Here is a 20,925-nt window from a genome sequence, read left to right as displayed (position 1 = left end):
CAAAAATGTCTTTGACGCACATTCTAGTTTTCTTGATCTCGATGGCCTTCATGCTGTTCCTAAAAGATGCCAAATTGAGGACAGTTGGACGCGAGGACCGTGCCATTTGTGAGCAGAAAAGGTTCCTACAATGCTGATGGTTGATATTTATCGAAGCGGGAACTACGGTCGGAGGTGGCAGTGATCTGGTCGTGACCGAGTCATGATGGCGGGCGATTCTTCTCTGGAAGCGGCCCGCGAATTGTCTCCTCTGTCTCGAAATAAATGCTCGCTCAATCGATTCGCGGTGTTTGCCAACGAACAAAGGCTGCCTATGCTAGAAATTTGATTGCACCTCACTTTAAAAATATACAGTCCTGATCTTCAGTAATATATAACAGGCAAACATTTGTATTGTCCAAACGTTGAAACTCAAGATCAAGAAGGAATCGATTAGGTATATTTCCGGAAGATATATATGGTTAACGAGATATCAATTACTTATTACGCTTAACGTACAACACTGCTTAAAAAGAATTTGCTGTAAAGGTACCCCCTCTCGTTCCAAAATTCCTATCGTTGCGCTAAAATCTCACGTCACTCATACATCTCATAATACGATGCTTTGCTCGATGCTGGCGGATCGCTTTGCACTGCGTAAACTTCACTTGTGCGGGGAAAAACTGCTTGACTTGGTCGGCTTTCCCCAGCAACAACGCTATGTATATTCGGGCTACTTCGTATCCGTTGTTCAAAGCAGAACTGTCAGAAGGAAATAACAGCGCTTACGTTCGTAAAATAACATATAAGCGTGCTATCGAAGGAACCTTTATGTAAAGCTATCTGACGTGCCAAACAACGACACAGCTTTAGACTGAAATGTCGTGTAGGCATTCTTTCACGAAGAGGCACGGCAAAATGCAGCACCGTTCTATTATAACCGGACGTCTCCATATAAACTCCATATAAACTACTCGAGGTGAATCTAAGCCTACACCGCTGGTTAGCTTAACGTCGCACAATGTACTTCATAAACTTGATAACTGTCATGATTCTTCCAGCTCAAGGTAAAGTACTCCTGAGTTTCCTTCCTCTCGAGCAAACACAGTTTACTTGAGCAAAAGTCACTTTTGAAGAATGGACCCAAATACTGGCAACTTAGTGAAGATTGCGGAAAGTTAGAATGGCGATAAAGCGACCGTTTTTCCCAATTTCGATCTGTGCACTAATTGTTCACATGGTGTACCTAAAATCTGCAACCGTGCAGTCGCAGCGACTCCTACAATGTACTCGTACTCTTGCGATAAAAATGAGTCAGAACAATGGACCCCTTGGATTTTCTTACAGTCAGCGCAGCCTATCGTCCACCTGCCTGTCTGAGAGTTCGTGCAAGGCATATTCAAAGTACATCTTTACTATAAGCTGTGGGTCAAAACGTCGGCATAAAAATATTAAACAACATATTCGACTGCAGTGCTCCAGCAAAACAAGAAAAAATACAAAATATATATTTTAATAAATCCTCTAAAATTATTCCCTAAAAGCATTGTACGGATGTTTCTGATTTGTTCTGGCAGCGCGATTTTTCAGTCCTTGTGGCGGTGCTTGTAACGCAGGCAATGAAGCAGTTTTTTATTGCTGCCGTCTCTCAGTTTTCACCGGTGCTCCCGGGAATGGCGCAAAGTTAAGTTGTTTTTCGCAAAATGTGCCGGGTGTAGACTTTTCGTCTTATACGTTAGTGCTTTCTCAGTCACTGGTATTTGGAAAAATGCTTCCCAGGTGTGTTAGTCTTTCGCATTTTCGGTGAAAATGTAAGTGCAGTTAATACGAAATCTTATTGCGCGGTTGTGGCATGCTTTTTGTTCATTTCTAAACTCTTGGCGCTATATGAAGCTCAGTTCGCGGCATGCGAATAACCGGCGCACTGTAACATATTTTAGTGCGATAGCAATACTGCGCCAGGATTCGAGCCGTCGCGTATCCCCGGCGGAGGCCACGCTTGACCTTGAACAACCGAGGAGGAGGAGGAGCAGAAGAAAAAGACTGATAACTTACGCTCTCGCGTGATACTCTTAAAGGATGAGCTTAAGTGTCCCCAATAATGTAGCATTTTACACTGATAGGGCGTGATAGGGGAATAATGTAGCAGGCAAAAGAAGATCCCGCCGTCGCTATCGCAATTCAACTAGGGTTAGCCATAGCTCAACCACAACTAATTTTTTAAAGCAGGGGCTTTACCGTTGGTGTCCTACATCACATCGTTTCACGCCGACTTTCAAACATGATCATCTGTATACATGTGTCGCCTGCTTTACGTATACACATTTGTAGCAGATAATATTGTTCGGCGCTGGTTGTGTCATGAATTTTATCCGCGTGCCTTATCATTGTATTTGTGTGGCTGACATAATAAAGCACGAATATATAAGAGGCGAACTTATTGGACACTTTTTGTGATTTGTGCTTTTATCCTAGCCCTTTATAGAGCACGCCTTGTTGTATCCTTGGCAACGTATCCGCACTAAAATGTATAATATGAAGCATGCTCAGCCTGTAACTTTTAGAAGAGTAGCTGGTTTGCGCACTTCCAGCGCGTTCTTCTATACCAGCTACATATGCTGTATTGCCAACCGCACACAAATAGCAGGGCACAACCACACATTAATGGCGAAGATTTGAGGGCTCTATAAGGCCTACCTCAACAGGACAGCTTCGTAAATAGACCAGGGTGGATCTAGAAAAATTCCACTTTATAACTCACGGCAATAGCACAAGTTGTCTTGTCACCATTCAACGCTAATAAATTGATTGCCCCCCCCCCCCCCCCCCCCCACAGAAAAACCTGCAGTTCACATGCCTCATGGCAGAGTCAGGTCTGAAAAAAGCGTTAGATGACACGCTTCCTTTTGATTGCGATTCATGATGCCGCGATGAGGCCTTCTTCGTCTTTCTCCAGTGGGGTTCGCTGGCGGAGCTCCTGGTTGGCGTCGTTGGCGTTGTCTCATACCCTCCACCATGTATCGACGGAGAAGCTCACGACAGTCTGCTGGTTTCGGCAGCAAATCATAGAAGGAGGGAATACACCAGGCTGCATTTAACTTCCTTTAATTCCCGGCTGTCTCCCCGGCCATCAATATGGCAACATGGCGCACAGTCTCCTTCGTCCCCCCAACCCCCTCTAGATCCAAACGTCGTCTTCCTCCTCCTCGTTCCGCTTGCAGATACCTGCGTGAATTTGCAACACCAGCTACGCGCCTAAAGAAACGTGCCAGTCGTGCGCCGTAGTTTTATTTTCAGGTACACGTTCTCTCGTTGCTGAACGATATGATAAATGCAAGCGTGAGCCGTGATTCCTTAGTGCAAATCAATGGACAAATGATATGATATGTGCGAGGTTTAGCCTCCAAACGTTGCGCATAGGATATGAGGTACACGTGGTGGAGGACTGCGGCTTAAGTTAGACCTCGGAGGGATATTTAACATGCCCTGACATCAGAGAGCACGTAGGATTTGCTTCATGCTGCCGTAATTCAGTCCCGAGTCCTCAAAGGAAACGTTTATTATTCATCATTCGTAAACACGCCCGCTGGGCGGGAACATTTTCTGACACAGATGTTTGACAGGCAATATCGCATATAAAGCAAGTTTCCTAAACTAATCATTATTTTTCATCAAATGGCAACTTCGTTTCTTCCACAGGTCTAGTGCTGCCTAGGCTTGTCTACCCGAGGCTACTCGAAGAGCGTTCCTCCGAAGGAAAAATGGTGGTCCGCCTACACGAAGACCTCACGCTCAACTTGAGGAAGGCCTCCGTGGCAGCTCCTGAACTTCGCGTCTTGACAGAGGAAAATGGAGAGTTGATTACCCGGTTTGTGAGTGGGAATGAGTAAATTTATTACCAGCTTAAAACAATAGGCAGCAACATAAAGCGCATCCTAAATTTCTATACTAAATTCGAGCGTACAAAGAACAGAATCCACATTTCATTTTGTTTATTTATTTTATGGAAACTGAAGCTCAAACTAAGGTAGGTATAGGTACTTCGGCAAGAGCGTAGACGAGTTTCGATACGCTCCTGCTGTATTTTACCCATTAATCTTCCGCATCTCCATTCCCAAGTGCTGGGTCTCGTAAAATTCCTAGAATTAAGAGCACGCGTGGCACACAAGGCAAAAATAAGGAAACGACGACGAAGACAGCAGTGCGGCGATTGGGAGTTTATTGCACGTATCTCACTCGATACAGAAATGTGTAGAAAAAATAAAATGAAATAAAAAATAAACACGTCAATCTGAAATCGGCATAGTCGTAGCATAGAGCACGATCCCCTGCATATGTAATTTCTCTCGACGATTTCGATGAGGTGGTCACGCAAAATTGGATTTTGCAAATCGCAAATAAATTTATGAACTTTCTGATTTTTTTTCTACAAACGCTCGTAGGCCCTGCAGAAACAAAAAAATATTTGTATTGGGACAATGTGAGAACGCTTGAATACTGAGTGATGTCTGTACATCTTAATAAATACACGGAGGCTTGCACTAATCTGTGGTATCTTTTATGGCGGGTAGAGTGCAGATTCAAAGATGCCGTACCTCATACACTCTATCGTGCTTAATTAGGGTTTCGGTGTGTTACAGTACAACGGCGCAGACATCGAGAGAGACCTTTATGAGGATGAAGAAACACTAGCTACTGTCACGATCACAAAGAGGAGCAGTGCTGTTCACGTGGTGAGTACTACTAATTGCTTCATCTTCTAAACAATCGAAGGCTTAAGATATGTGAATAAAGGCAATGAATATACCTGCCCTACTGAAAAACCAAAAGTTCTACGGGGCAATAGCCTCAAACAATCTCATTTAATCGCATAGACTCTCATACGGTGCACATCATTATCATAAAATATCGTACATAATTTATGATAATGTACAAGAAGCTATGAGACCTTATGCAATTATATACAACTTGTATGTGATTTCTTACGTGAATTGAGTGAAATTATGTGAGAAAATGTGAGGTTATTGCCTCATACAATTTTTTTCAGTAGGGTGGTAGCGGTAAAGTTCTGCGCAGTGTACGTCAGTGGTGGACGTAGGCATTGTGCAAGTGTGTTCATAGAGTAGTTCTCTCAGATGTATGAAAATTCTATATTATGATTATATAAACAGGTGAAATGTTGCTACGATCTTAATGATCAGAAATGGATATTTTGAGACATGGGTGCTAGTGTTGTAATTACCAATCCTTGGGTTCATTGTAAAATTATTCCTAGACCATTTAACTGTATCTAAATTTATGTCTGTCTCATTTTTCGCATGTGTAGAAAGGATTAGTAGGCCCCGAACACCGAATTCAACCAGTCCCAGGTTTGGCTGAGTCGGAAGAAGGCATCGTTCCACACGAAATTTTTGAGCTCAATCAACAACAATTCCGTGACAAAACTATCACGTACAGAAATACAGGTGAGTTGTTGATGTAATCTATCACCAAAGAATCGGCGTAGCTCTTACCAACTGATTAGTTTTGATGGACGTGACCTAAGCAATATTAGGGCAAAAGGCCCCTCTATAAACCAAAAACAAACGGGCCACTGTTGCGCCGCTATCGTCTACTAATAGCCGAATAATAATTTTCATGCTGTCGTATAAAATATTAGAATTTTTGTGACTTCTAGCTATTTTAGCAAATTATTCAACGTCGACTACATTTCTCTGTTAAATTTCATTGCACATCATATTACACGAACAGAGCCTCGTGCCGGAAACCAGCAAAGCAGATACAAAATGAAAAAAAGTTGAGTAAATGCTTAAGATGCACCTTTAAGTGTACAACGTCACGTCGGCATTGGCTTCTGTTGAATGGATCTCCTTTCTAATCCTATTTTGCGTTCATGCCCTGTGCTACTTAATAAATCACTGCTTTTTTAGTTTGTGGCTTTATTATTCTATAGTTATCATTACCATCAGATCAGAAGCTACAGCACTATGAGCAAAATTATGGGACGCTTATAAGCTCCGTATCTGAAGCCAAGTACAAATGTTTCTGCGTGAACAGGGAGCCTGAACATGATTTCTCCCTCGCAACACTGACCCAGCAGTAGTTTCTGCAGAACGGAATCTTAAACTTCTCATTTTAATACGGACCGGTATTACACACCGGTAATAAGGAGCGGTAAGAATTCATAACAGCGGTTCCTAGCCAGTTTTATATTGCTGCGTAGGTTTATTTTTGTCTACTTTTATACTGTCTACTCTATTTTGTTTTTCTTTTAGCTCAAGCTGTACCGGGCGAGCGAGAGTCTGAGACTGAAGCCGAAGTCCCGGAAGTTTTTTACGCGGAACTCTTCGTAGTCTTAGACACAATTCATCACCGCCGCTTTACATCAACAAGGCAGGCTTTACAGTACATCTGCATTTCAATTAACGGCGTAAGTGTCATGCTGTGTTATGCCACACACGCATGAGGCAAGTTCATTTGTGTAAACGCTCTCCGATGCTCTATATCTCGGGACGTCTTGTTTTGTAGGGCCCAGAGCACGCGCTCTTGCAACGTCCTAACCCCGAACGTTACAGGCAGATTAAAGCAGTGTGACGAGCTTCTGCATGTTACTTTAGACGAGCGAGTGGTTCCTGCTTGCAGGAGAATTTAAATCAAATTTAAGCCATTTCGTACCTAGGCCAGGGCAAGAACAATTTTTAAGCTAGCTTGAAATGAATTTTATCGAAATGCAAAGTTCAGAAAACCATCTAAAAACAATAACCTTTAAGAAAAGAGTGCTCTGTGCATATAATTCTGTATTAGCTCTCATAACTCGACATTATCATGCAATGCCCATTATTTATCATTGTCATTATTTTTTTTTTTTACCAGGCAAACCTGAGATTCAGGGCAACGTCTAGTCCAACGGTAAAACTGGTACTGACCGGAGTCGAACTTAGCCAGGTATATATTTTCTAATTTTTACGTAATCAAGTTCGTTTCGCATTCGGGACACTTACCCTATCTAAGCAAAGTAAAGTTCATACGGCTCATTTCAACAGGAAGAATCGTACATTGTGTCCTCGAAATCTGGCCACCTCTCTGACGAAAAAACATTGGAGAAATTGAGAGACTACGCTCTGGACAGGAAGGAGCAGTATGGCTACCCAGATCTTTTATACCTAATGACTGGGTACGCTTTCCTATATTTACATCTTTCTTAGCACAAGCAAAGTTTTTTGTAAAAAAGTGCTTACAGCACATTTTGTTTTATTCTCTTCACGTAGGCGCGACGTTTCTACATACGAAAACGGCAGAATTACAGCCCGTGGCCAAGGTGAGACACCCTTCGTTTTCCAAGGTTTCACGAGTAATTCTACTTTCAGAAAGTATTGTCTATTAACGTGCAACCTTACGTACCCCATTGAGACCATGAGAATTACTAACTGGCAGTTCGTAGTTTTTTTATATATATTTTTGAACACTATCAGAATGAACAAGCTTTCGCACGTAATTTTGCTCCTGCTTTTCAGGTGTTCAAATTTATCCTCTTATGAAAGATGGTCGATGGCTTTCGGTTCGTCCAGTCTTTACTGCATTTTTAGTGCACGTCGAACCTAAAAACAAAAAGGCCTTAATAGTAGTGTAGTGAGAAACACATATGAATTCAGCTTCCTTCGCTGCAGTTGTGGCCTTACAAATTCTCGCATAGACGAAGAATAAACATATAAAGAGTAACGTTATCGTAACCCGATAATAAAATAGCCCTCTAGTATTTAAACTTCACTTTAAGCCGTTGCAGGCAAGCTGGCCTTGAGATTTCTGCACATGGGCACTATGTGACCATGTAGCGAGGTGCAGCTAAGTGTGGTGAAATGCTTCAGCCAAAGCTTCAAGATCGCAAAAAAAAGGGGGGGATCTTATAGATTGTTTTTTTCAGACAACTGGCGAAGTTACACCCACCAATAATAAATACCTCCTTGCGTAGTTTTAAAACGATGTGCTTGTAGATTGGGAACTTGGTTGTGTTTTTATCCTAACAAAGCCTGACCTTGGCGTCATATCTTTTTTTTTAGGAATCGGCTACCTCGCTGGAGTTTGCAGGATAAACTTCGTAGCACTTGGTGAAGACACTGCAGGGGAGTTCAGCGGTCTGCACACCATGACGCACGAACTCGCCCACGTGTGAGACATTCTGTTAGTTATCATCTCTTTAAAAAGGAGTCACGATCGATCGTCTAGGTGCTTTAAAGAAAGCCTTGTTCCAATCGTAACTAAAGTGTTGCTTCCATATTATAACTTTTACAGCTTGTTAAGAAGAAAACCCAATATTCTAAACCCGCTTTTATCTTCGCGTTCTTAACAGACTGGGTGCCATGCATGACGGGGACAGCCCTAACGGTCAATATCCTGGTCATCCGGGAGCAGCAAGGTGCCCGTGGAGATGGGGAAACCTCATGAGCTACGTCAACAGAGGCCCCGCTCACCAGAAATTCTCCAAGTGCAGCGTGGAGCAGATGCGTCACGTGGTGAGGTGAGACGAAACAATTAGCAAGGCTTTAACCCTTCTAAACCTAAGTAACCAAAGCGAAAGCAGCGCCACATCACGGTCGACCCGCCTTTCTTCGTCTGTGTGCGGCAGCCTCTCTGTAAACTACGTCCACTGGCTGATCCAACCTCTGAGAAACAGACAGTTAACAAGATGTCTAGCCTGGATCATTCATGACGACTGCTACGTTTAAATTGTCAAGAATCGTTGCGATTCGTTGGCACCAGCTAAGAGCATTTGATCTTGCATTTTAAGGTCCCTGGTTCTGTCCCGGGCTTCGGCACCAACAGATATGGCGAAATCAAAGAAGAACGCAATCAGCAGTCTGGCCTGTGCCCCATATGAAATGACCTGCCTGAGTTCATGCGCAAGTGCGCTAGCTCGGGCTAAGGCGGCGCTTCGTCTTTACTTTCAACAGCAACGAAGGCTATCTGACAGAGCGAGCGCCATGGCTACAGCGTAGCTGCGGTTGAGTGCCTTCATGCTTGTCACGTGACTAGGCAGAGGCCAGCGTGCGGTTACTTCGTTTTCGGCGGCGGCGGCGCGCGGCGGCGCAGTGATATTATAACTACCAAGTGGTTTTCTCCTCTGTTCACGGCCAAACACAACGCGCAGGTACGGTGATGAAGCTACTGAGGGGAGTAGTAAAGGCGTTCGCTTTCAAAAAGTTCACAGAGGTAAACTTAGCGGCCTGACGGATGAATCAGAGTGAAATGACTGGCATTTGCTGCTGGAAATTGTGGAGTGGTCCAAGCATCTGGATCTAAGCCGAGAGCTCAGACAGCAGTCTCTGCTCTCTGTACTCTTAGCTCTCTGTACTTTCTATAACGACGTAGAGCAGTTCAAAAAGCATCTAGCACCTGCAGCGCGACATCGCTGCCCAAACGTGTCGGGTTACGGGTTCAATCAATGAACGCCCGTTGTACGACCGACAGCCTGCCTTTCTTCTCAGTCCCACAAGGCAGGTAGAATAAACGAGAGATGTTCCTTTTCAGCCTGTAACCACGAACGCAGACACACGGCTCCAAAGGAAAGCTTAGTATTTCAGAAAGCCTCATGGCTGCGCTCTTGTTGCAGGTAATTTTATCCTTATTACAAATCTGCACAACTTCGACAGATTCCTTTAAAAGCATTTTACAAGAGTGCGCTTCGAAAAGTACTTGGCGCTCGTTTGTAATGCAACCATGGCTTCAACTTCTAGCTTGCATGTGGAAGGGCCTACGTTGTGACAACAACGCAGGTTTAATTAATAAGGTTAACTTCCCAAAGCGACTAGGCTATGAAAGACGCCGTAGTGGAGGACTCTGGAAATGTTGACCATCTGTGATTTTAACGTGCACTGGCACTGCACAGCACACGTGTGCCTTGGCTTCCACCTCCATCAAAAAGCTGCCGCCACAGCCTGGATTCGATCCCGCATCCTTGGGCACAGCAGTCGAACGCCATAACCACTACGCCACCGCGGCGGGTCGTTATCCTTTGGAACTGACCTGTGAACGAATAGGATGAAAATGGCGGCGCATGACACTATAAATTGTCTAATACGTGCGATGGAAGGCGGCGGCGTTCGCTTATTTGCATTCAGTGCAACAGAACCTACCCTAAGCACTTAGAGGTGGGTCTGAAGCATATAATCGCGGCTGTATGCTATTTAAGTGTATGCATTTTATTTATCCTGACACCATTAAGTGGTTGTGACGTCATACTCTGACGAGGGCGCAGTTACTTCTATGCCTTAAGGAAGCTGCTCCTTCAGTACAGCGCCTGCAGCGATGCACCCGTTCCCCCAGTAGTAACATTACCCATGTGTTTACCTGAGGGACTGTATAAAGAAGGCAGGGCTCAGGCTTTATATCCTAAATTCTGCGGCGCTATATTGCGTTTTAGGCCGACACTATATATCGCGCATGCGCCGAACGCATGATCGTGCGCCAGCGGATGACATGTGGACTTCATTTGCTCTGTGGATCATTGTTTTCCACAGAAGTGCCACCTTAAATAATAAATAATGTAGCTGACATAGAAAATGGTTTCTTTCTGTGATTATCTTAGCCATTAAAAAGGAAGGCTCCCAAACAAAAGCGAATAAAAATAGCAACTATGTTGTGAACTCTTCTCGCTCCTGCTGGTTGTCCTAGAATTGCAAAGTTCTTTAGCATTCTTTTTTGGAACTTGAGGAATTTGGTCTGTCCAGAGGCGGCATCGATGGCAACAGTTTGGGTGGTTTGCTGTTTCAGAGAGGAGCTACGAATACCCATATTGTTGCTGTCTACAAACTCGCCGAACGGGTGCTATCTAGTACTGCTTTGAGGTGGTGTGCATTCAGTGTCATTGACTGCTCTTCTTCATTTACTAGTCATTTCTCAACCTACTGTTCGCGTATTCGTAGTCAGGTATCGTATGCTTCTTAGGAAACTAAGCAACTTTCTACCTCTACGTAGTTTAAAGACACAAGGCGGACAGCTGGAAATATTACATAGTCTCATTTTCCCAGTAAACAGCCTCCAGCCAGTTGTGCTGGCTTTGAAGAACAGGAGAATTGGAAGGGAAAGAAGGAAAGGGGACGAAGAGGAAGTAGAAGAGTGAGTTATAAAGGAAGTTTATCTCTGTTTATAGTGTCAAAAAAGCAATTGTTTCAGGTTATTTCGTGGTTGCTTAGAATACAAGCATAAATAAGGTATATGGCTTGAACATATTTGAAGTGCAACTTGGTGGCATTCGAAATTTTCGAAGCTTGAGGTCATAGACTCAGCTCTGTTCCAATTTCTAGGGGAATCGTCCAGCTTGGAGAAGATTTGTAATACGAAGAAATCGCTCATTACCATCTACCCAAGCGCAGTCATAGTAGCAATCTGTACGATATTTACAGAAACTCTACAGTCAGAAGAAAATTAGGTTTAGGTCCTGGGCTCTTTGGGTCCCGCTCTTTGGGAATGCGAGATTCAAATAAGGCGTACAGCCTTAAAAGATGCTCACTTATTCTGAAAGCAGGAGCAGTGATGCGGGAATGTACAGCTGTTTTGCTTACACAACAATAGTTCCTAACAGTAACAAGCTTTTGTTACTGTTACTCCCAACTACGAGAATGCAGATGCGTTGACCGGAGCTGGGAGGATATACATGGTCAACTGTGAACTTAGCATGGACATGGTTCCGTGTGTCTGAGCGCCATTGAACCTCATAAGCTACTCATGAATCATTGCGGAGTGATGCTCGAGTAAGGGCACCTTGAAGTGGTACTCGTGTCCTCACTTTACGTGAACTCACAAAGGCTTAGGCGGAATGATGCGTCAAACTTGCGCAGCCCATCGGAGCCGTGTTCCCGCTAAGCGTGATTTACCCTGTATGCCTGTACTTCTTTAGTGATTTGTAAATAAATGTTTTCTACGTTTCTTTGTTTCTTGTAACTACCTCTGCATCACGTGTTTGTGTATTTTAGTTATGGCAGTTGTCTCCATAGCGCTCACTTTACCACTGTCTGTATGTTTAGGCGGGCAGGAAGGGAGTGCTGGAATCTGGTATCAAGAGGGCGTATCTTGAGAGGTGTGTATCCCGGGATGGCAGTGGAGTTTAGGGAGTTCTGCAGCACCTTTGCGAAGAGCAGAGAAAACTCGACGTTTGATCACGCCACTGTAAGTGGAGAATGCTATTTCAAAAAACGTCATTTTTGCTCCCTTTTTAAGTAACTGTTTTCTTGACCTGCATTTCTTCAAGCGCAAAATTATATGCAATTTCTCTTTTCTATTTTTTAATTACTCAGGTTGACAAACAAACGTGCAAAGTACGGTGTTTCTTCTACAGTTTCGAAAATGATCCGTATTCTGACGTAACGAATAAAAAAGTGTCATTTTCCTATAGTAAAGACGCATTGGACTACATGCCTTGTGGACGACAAGAGGTATTTATTCCTGCATCCGTATTTTAGTAAACAATACAAAATTTCTGACGACGATGTAACAAACATGATTAATTGAAAAAGTTACGCTACAGCTATGAAAGTGGTTAGGTTATGTTGCGGATAACGCCTAAACTTCATGTGAGTTTCGCTTCTACCGTAGCGTAAAAAATTGAGGGCACATAAGCGCCGATGTTATGTGTGTAGCATGCCATCGCGTTCCGGCCGCTGAAGAAGACGGCAGCCTCAGCACGCCTGCGAAGCACGCGCAGAAAGTTTTTCGGGGCTGCAGGACTGAATGCCGGCCGTTCGCTGTCCCGTTCCCGCCTGGCTCAGCGGGTTCTGTGAAATATATTTGTGGAGTCCCGACAACGAGTGTGTCGTTGATTCATCTCCACAAGAGTGAGACGAGATAGCATTTCACACACACAGACATTTGAACACCCAATTCTTTTTATTTTTATATTATTGCGGAAGCAATACTACGCCCGGTCTAAACTCTCGTCGCTATGTGCCATGTCCGTGGCCGTGTCTTGGTCCCCTGGCAGGAACTGCCAATTTGGGTCTCTCGTTTCAAATGGGATGGTTATGTAGTGGTCTTACACTGATATAACGGTATGACCATACAGTATTGAATATTTCTGTCAGCCGCTGAACGACGCCGGTATTTTGGAACAGGTGACCGGCATAGAAACCTACGTGATCTCGAGTTGTATTGGCCGACTTGCCAAATGAGGAATTAAGTTAAAAGGGAACTGAAGAAAATGGGTGGCCTATTCGCCGACGGAATAACTCTCCGTGGTGTAGACGTTCAGAGACGTGAACACCATCTTAAGATGAACTGGCTGGAGTTTAATCTTTCGAACGATGTCATAAGCATGCATTTGGGGAGTTGGAAGATGTCAGAGGAGTTGTTGGTGGCGAGAGGAAAGCAAACGGCTTTGTGGGAGCGAACTATATATACCACTCGGATTGTCCGCCTTCTACTTACTTCGAAGGGTATCACCCTAGAAAAGCGTTTCGACAGCGAAATGGTGCTTGGTATATCAAGGCACGACGACCCGCCTGTGTTGAGAAAAACACCATATACGGGATGACTGCTGGGTTCCGAGAGGTGGTGACTGTGGTGCGTTCACGCATGAGGAGACGGACTGCGCAAGGTACTACACTGGCGACGCCAAGCAAGGCAGATCTGATGAGGTTAACGAGCTTGTAATGGATGAATATAAGGTTGAGTGACCAGCGACTATTTTTGATGGCAGTGGAAAAGTTCCCAAAACAAAGAAAGCTCTTTAAAAAAACGTGGATATGTCCGCGATGACATGAACTTATGCATACCCCTCTACATCTTCCCTAAAGCGAGAGCTCGTTGATGAGGAGTGACTCGTAGGAAATGTTAAGGAGAAAATAACAGAGCTTCTACATATTAATACAAAAATCATATAGTCCTATGGGAGGACGATCCAAGTAATGCTACTCGAAATTGAAAGAGGAAATAGTTGGCAGCGTGACGAACACCGAAAACAGAGAGAGCTGCAACGCAGGGTTAGATTTACGTTTACTGCATAAAATTCTAATCATAAAAAATTATCTGAAGATGTTTACAGAAAAAGAGATAAACTAGAAGTAATTGACAAAGAGAAATACAAAGCCGCTCTTATACGCGCCACTAGGGAGCACTTATAGGATGGGGCAGATATGCAAGCAAGTGGACAATGAGCAATGAAAAGAGGCACGGCTCAAGTAAATAAAGCGGATACGTCTTCAAAAAGAAGAGACGTCTGAGGCTTCGTTGATTGAAATGCATTTGTTGAGCCTGCAGAGGATTGTTAGGCAAAGCTACACACTTCGGGCTAACATTTGGCAGAGTGGTCTTGAACGGCATGCCAAAGTTGGATGACAGCGTCAGAAGGAACCTTTAGACAACAATAAATGTGCACGAGATTGAAAAGACGATAGAAGAGTTGCTTCCGAGCAAGTCGCCAGTGCCTTATGGCTTAGGGGCTGCTTTTTACAAAGGATTCGGCCGTGAACTTGACTGTATAATTCTTCAGGTAATGGCTGAAACACGTCGTACACATTCTAAATACAGAACTACAGAGGACCAGGGTAAGCTGCTCCCATTCGGTTTATATATAACCGATAAGCTTTACCAATGCCGCTTAATAAATTTATTTTATGGAATTTGTAGCTAATAGATTGCAAAGCTTTATTAGGAACTTGTAAGATCATATACAACGTGCAGTATTGAAGGCCGTACAATGTTTGCGAACACCCACAATGTAAGCACAGTACAAGAATGCTGTGATAATATTGAAGGTCAATTCGCCATGTTGAAGCTCTACTTCACGAAGGAATTCGTCGGGGAGTCAGATGATGTGCTCCTCATATACTGCAATAAGGCAATATTGAGAATATAAGAAAGTTTAAGATGGCCTTAAAAAGGTTGCAAAGACTTTTCAATGCTAATCATCATTAACAAATCCCTTACATCGAGAATATAAGTTCATTCAACAATAAGACAAGGGTGACTCATGTCTCATTTTCATTATGCTGTATACCTCTAACCTTTACATATGGATCCTAAATGCAACCATACGCAGTTTTAAGCTGCATGCCGTAGAAGTTAAAATGCTGGTTCATGGAAACAACGTTGCGATCTTCTATGATGGCAGGGAAAGCTTGCTCGAGGCGCTTCGCATTGCTAAAATTTCTTGTGAGTACACGGGTGCTCAGATAAACGTTTAAACAAGTGGCGGCATATGACATAAAAATTGGACATTGCACTCAACAAGTTTGCTAGTATTCAGTGGACTAGAATACCTGCACTTTACTTAGGGCTGGCCCTTCAGCGCTAACGGGATCCCAAACAGTTCTGGAGCGAACAAACTCTGGCGATGAAAGATAAAGGCGAGGCAAGGCGATGGATTGTTCGCGCGAGCTGCAGCTTGCAATGCTTTTCAGATTAAGAACGTTTGGTATATACTGCAAGTGATATTCATGCCACATTTAAACATTTACAAAATTCATCGTGTGTTTGCTGCCTTTGTCTGGAGTTCCAGTTGGGAGCGACGTTGTGAGCGAGTACTTGGGCTGTCCCACTTTTTTACAGGGCACATTGTATCGCGTGATGAAAGGAATAAATTTCCTTGTACTGTCGTTCAGCCAAGAATGGTGAAAACACTCTCAAAGATTTTGTATCTACACCCCTAGCCATAAGTTAGGAAAATGATTGGACATTATAGAGAAGTTGTCGTGTCCTTTAGAATACTATATATGCGCACATTTCTCACTGGAGTATTTGGCCTCTGTAAGAGTAAAAAATTCAACGCATACCTAGTCGACATGATGATGCCTATACTTCTATCTCAAGTGATGTATTGTGGAGGGCCTGAAAGGTTGTACTGCACAGAGTCAAGAAGATGCCTGTAAGACTTAGTGTTAGCACGTTTTCTTAAGACAGGGCTTGAGCGAAAGAACTCTTCGTATAGCGTACGGCTAAATCTTTATGTAAAAAAACCCTAAACTGTTGAATATGTCTGCATTGACTGTTGGGGGCTATCTTTTGCAAGAAAAATCTACAGCACACGCTAAAAAAAGAACTTCGCCTAACGCTGTGTGGAATTCTATATCTTCCGGTTCAAAGTGATGAACATAGACCTTATAATATGGTTATGGTTCTGGACCTCCGCAGTTTGTGGAAGACGAGAATGGCTGTTCGGCATGAAAATGTCAATATGCGTTCAGCACGTAGTAACTTCATTGGAAGTGGTTTGCTTATTACAGAAGTGTATCGAGCCCCAAGCGAAAGCTTTAACTAGGTGAGCATGCTTGGCGACCTCGCACTCCTGAGGAATTTGTAATATAACCATGTACTCTTGTGTGCGCTAACGTTTTGTACATAGTGAACTGCATTTTCGTGGTGTTGTCTAAGCATGAAAAATAGAAAAACACGGCGAATGCATAGTGCTCTCGTGCACGGGACAAGGCCGATCTGTTAGGATGGGGGTTAGATTCATGGTGGTTCATGGTTTTTTTCTTAACTCCTAGTTCAGGCTGCAACCTAAGAATTGTTTTGTAATAAATAACCAACCATCTGACTTTTCTTTCCTTACTACTAGGTCTGCATACAAAGTGTGTGTGTGACAAAACCTTCCGACGAAAACGCATAGCACGAAGCAGCCAACTTATGGACCACCACCTATGCCTTATCACAGGGATTAGCCTCTGTTACAGCAGTGGCCACGTAACTGATGTCATCACGGGGCTCAAACCAGAAATGCAAAAATTTCTCTGGCGACAAAACATAAGTTCATCATCTAGTGCACCATGACATAACACCATCTCCCTTCCTTTCAAACGAAAACGATATGCGCCTAATAAATACATTTTTCATTTAATTGTACTTGATCATGTTTGTGCCCAAGTACTGTTTCGTTCATTTCTTTTTTTGTGCTCTAGCACGAGTTTTGTGTAGCCGATTTCACCGATGTCTGTCTGAAGGCAGTGAGGCTTGAGTTGTCAACCTGGGCATCTGTTTTGATGGCATAGGCGACCAATGACTAACGCTCGTGAAACTTGGTACAAAGAGTGTTGCAGCTCTAAGTCTAGACGCCGCAATGAAATCAACCACAGTGAACGAGGCGCAGCTTTAACTTGAGTCGAATGACACTAAATATGTGAACCATAGGAAGAACCCGAAAATGGATAAACTGCAGAAAGACGCAGATCGAGGAAAGAAATGTTTCCACTGATCCTTGGAAAATCCCTGCCGTAATCAGCAATGCAACAAGGTAAACGATTTTTAAGCCAACTAACAGCACGGCTAAAAGTATTATCCGTCTTTCCTTCTTCCTAGTATTCTCAATTCGTCTTTCAAACTTATTCGTTTCTGCCACGTCGTGCTTCTGGTGCTATCCTAGGCGTAAGCAGTTAGCCTTGCTTTTAAAATTCATGTTGATCCGCGACCGCTTTATCTTAAGCAATATCAAATTGCTGCTCCATTGATTATAGATTTGCACTTCTTACGTTTGCTTTGTTTTTCTCAATGGACAGAAGACTTGTTTCCTTGGTTTATTTATTGCCTCTATCAGTTTTAGGTGCCGTGGGGCACGAAGGGAAAAATATTTCTTGTGACTTCCCTAGCGATAGGGCGCCAGTGGGCGAGCAGTGGTGGCGATTCGCAGTAGCGTACTAAGCCAAGATCACAATGTTCGTTCCGCTTCATGATCACTCTACCGTTTTTTAATGTTGCTCGCCATGCAGACACGTAAAAAAAATTGTACGTGGGCATTGACGTCATTACTAAATATCCAGCAAAAAGTTAGCTGTGAAACTTGCTAGTAGCAGCAGCGATTTACATGGAACAAAATTTAATAATCTCGCTCATGTTCTGCGATTTTGGTCAAGTGGAAAGTCATAAGGCGCTGTAGCATTTAATATTCCACTAGTGACGTACAAGACGACCGCGATGGCTCAGCATTTCAATATACCAGGAATTCGTAATAAGTAAGGCAGCACTCAGCGGTCACACGAGAGCTGCTCGTTGGCTTTGTAAACAGTCGATGAATGCCAGAAACAGAGAAGGATTCAGAAAGTACAGTCCAATGCCTTTTTGTAAAAGATAGATACACTCATCATATGTCAAAGAACGTAAATAGATTACAGACCTGGCCGCTGTCACAAAAGTGCTACGTTGCGATCAGCGTGTATTTTCTGGGAAAAAAAATTCTTCGGTGATGCTTAAGTAACATTCGGATTAGAAGCATAGCCTTGGATATTCATTGTTGATAAGTAATGAACCTAATAAGTCCTGATCAGAGGCTTTGTATAGCAGTACTCATTAGCCGAATTGCCCAGTCAGCTTACGTCGTAGCACTTGTTTGAATTTCTTGACGTCTAAGTAGTATTGCATCTAGAAGTACTGCTTAGTATCTTTAATTATTAGTTTTGGCATTAACCCAGTGTTCATCTCAATATGTGTGAATGCTGTCTATTCTACGGTATGAGGCGGTCGCATAAGGCTTCTGAGCAACCGCTTTGGATAGAAGCTTCCAAGTGGTGCTCTTCAGGCTCTCGTCAGAACTCTGCTGAAGCATATGCCATGTTACCGGCCGACTCGATAATGAAACTTCCTGATTGGTCGAACGGTTGGCAATGTCACAAGGGTTACGCTGCCCGCCCGAGCGCCGATGTGTGTGACGCCCCGAAATCCCGACCGTCTCGACCCGTCAGAGGTATCCGTGGTACGCTGCCTTTTTTATGGCGTGTGTATACCCTAATACTGTAGGGCATGTAGTTTGACTAAGATTCCGACCCTGTGGCTTCCTTTACAAAGCGGTAGAACCAAGGCATACCTATGTCAGCTGCCACCTTCCAAATCACCTAAGAAGGCAACAGAAATTCCCTGACTGATTGAGAGGGTGATGACCTCGCAAGGTCGACTGACTTGACCGAGCGCTGACTGGTAGGTAGAGTGTGTGCGTCACGAGGGCAATTAAGTGACTTCTTTCGACAAGTCGGGGAAGTTTCTCTCATACATCTGTGAACTTCTAGTGTGATGGTAACTCTAATGATACCGCATTAAAAAAACACAATCCAAAGCTCCGTCAAACGAAAGCAAGCAAAAGAGGATATAGGTATATCTCCATCTTTTTATTCCTTTATGTTAAGCCAAATAAGTGCACGCAAAGTGTATAACAACTCTTTCCGTCAAAAAAGCTTCACCGTCATCATTGCCGTTATCGTAATCCAGTAGCATGAAACTGAGAAAATATATTGGAAAAAGTACGCACGTGATTTCGGGTCGAAATTATAAAGCGACCGCTCATTGTGTGCATTGAGAGTGGTTTCATACCATTTCTAGTCTCGTTTAGCATCCACCTGGTAGTCAAGTTGGAAGCTCTAGTAAAACCAATTCTTAGGCTAGTTGGTGAATTGTAAGTAAAGGTTCTACAGCGCTAAGATGAATTGACAAATAGACACCGACAGGGCAGGTGCTGAAACAGGTCAGGACAGGTGAGCGCCTGTCCGCCTGTCCTGTCTATGTCTATTTTTGAATTAGTCTTTGATGGCGCTGTCTAACCTTTCCTTTGCTTAAAACGTTGCTGGCTACTTTGTGATTTGGATTATAACCGATGGCATATGGATTTCCAAATGTATGCCGATAATTGTGCTGTAGTTGTTCACCGAGAAATGAGGTAGATACAGCGCCTTCGTTTTCTCTTAGAACTAAACTAATAATAACTCTCTTCGCGCTTTCACTCCCACCTTGCACCCTTCTCTGATGGCGGGGTAATGTGCCCCCATAAAACGTGTGACAAATAATGCGCCTTCCTTTACAGTCGGCCAATTATTATTACAGACCTTTAAGGCTGTCAAACTGTGGCAGTCTATCGATTCCAAAAAGTTGCGAAATGAAAAGGCGGTGTTAAAAGTTCAATCGAATCTAGTTTTCAACCGAAGCTTGTTCTACCTAACTTTAGTGGAAGTTCTCTTTACCAGTAAGTCGGGCTACTACTTAGCTCCAACCTTGTTTATTCCTGCGCTTTCAGTTACCCTGGCTTGTTTACGCACACTGGACAAGACTGCGTCATAATAAACTAGACAAATTAATGAGTTCAGATTAAGGGATTTGAGAAAGTCAACGAAATATGAATGCAAAGTCCCGGACGTCGTACTCCAACTAAAATGCTACATTGTTAATAATCTCGAGCTGATTGCTGTTACCGAGCCGACAAAGAGCTTGTTAGATCCGCACATACTTAACGTTCGAACAATTTACTGTCGGTAAGAAATTTAGATGGATCGTGAAAGCGCAATAAAGTTTTGTTTTGAAACTTGACATTGGGGGGGGGGGGGGGGGGGGGGCAAAAACAGCGTATTACGTCTTGGATGCTAAGCACTACAGGTTAATGCTACCTAGAATGAAACTTTATATTAAAGCGAAAGCCTTAATAAGCTCATGCCTCCGTGTTCAGCCGCGAAAAGTGTCACACATCTGCTTTGGCAGCTTGCGCTCGGTAAGTATCGTGTCATTGGCATCCTCCTCATCAAATAGCGACGGGTGTAACCAGGCGCCACTGTGCCCTTAGCCGACGCTACTTAGGCGTGCCGCTGAAATCTCTGGCTATAGGTTTGAATTCAGTCCTGCACTTAACCGCGTCACCATGTCCCCTCGCATCTTGCTTCCCTGGAAATGATGTTCCGACTTGCGCGCCGGGAGTACATAGTTTTATTTATACAAATAATAGTGATTTATTTTGATGAACGTCCTTTCGAAATGAAATAACCGCTTTTTCTGCGAAATAAGTGCCCCAAAGTGATTAATATTACATTAGTAAAAGTACCAGACTACCAAAATTATTTGTTGCATTACAAATTATTAGAAAAACAATTTTTACAGTTCTTTCACTACTGTACTTCAACACTGGCATGGTTTGAATTTCAGTTTACGCCCAGATCTAAAAGTAACTACCCGAGATGGCAACGCACGCCATGTCGTGCGGTTTCGTGAGGTCGT

General features: G+C 43.4%; 1 protein-coding gene across 1 annotated transcript; it reads left to right on the top strand.

Annotated features, from left to right (window-relative positions):
• Nucleotides 1–937: 937 nt before the first annotated feature.
• Nucleotides 938–16,785, top strand: LOC146173257 (venom metalloproteinase BumaMPs1-like). The gene is made up of 13 exons (XM_084585162.1): nt 938–1,046; nt 3,679–3,851; nt 4,620–4,712; nt 5,306–5,444; nt 6,255–6,409; nt 6,853–6,924; nt 7,023–7,153; nt 7,248–7,297; nt 8,037–8,145; nt 8,327–8,494; nt 12,000–12,141; nt 12,270–12,407; nt 16,526–16,785. Exons 1-13 carry the CDS (start codon nt 1,001–1,003, stop codon nt 16,574–16,576), a joined length of 1,467 nt encoding a protein of 488 aa, XP_084441288.1. The 5' UTR covers nt 938–1,000; the 3' UTR covers nt 16,577–16,785.
• Nucleotides 16,786–20,925: the final 4,140 nt, after the last annotated feature.

Source organism: Amblyomma maculatum, chromosome 11 (assembly GCF_055883805.1).
Source record: "Amblyomma maculatum isolate TAMU_Amacu chromosome 11, ASM5588380v1, whole genome shotgun sequence".
Taxonomy (NCBI): Eukaryota; Metazoa; Arthropoda; class Arachnida; order Ixodida; family Ixodidae; genus Amblyomma; species Amblyomma maculatum.
The sequence above is the reverse complement of the archived record's forward strand: the minus strand, read 5'-3'. Positions and strand labels throughout refer to the sequence as shown.

Bases quoted from the DNA above. Each gene is read 5' to 3' on its own strand.
- LOC146173257 (XM_084585162.1), top strand. From the start codon at position 1,001: ATGTACTTCATAAACTTGATAACTGTCATGATTCTTCCAGCTCAAG. The intron at 7,154-7,247 runs GTACGCTTTCCT...CTCTTCACGTAG, and splicing joins CTTTTATACCTAATGACTGG to GCGCGACGTTTCTACATACG. The intron at 8,495-11,999 runs GTGAGACGAAAC...CTGTATGTTTAG, and splicing joins CAGATGCGTCACGTGGTGAG to GCGGGCAGGAAGGGAGTGCT.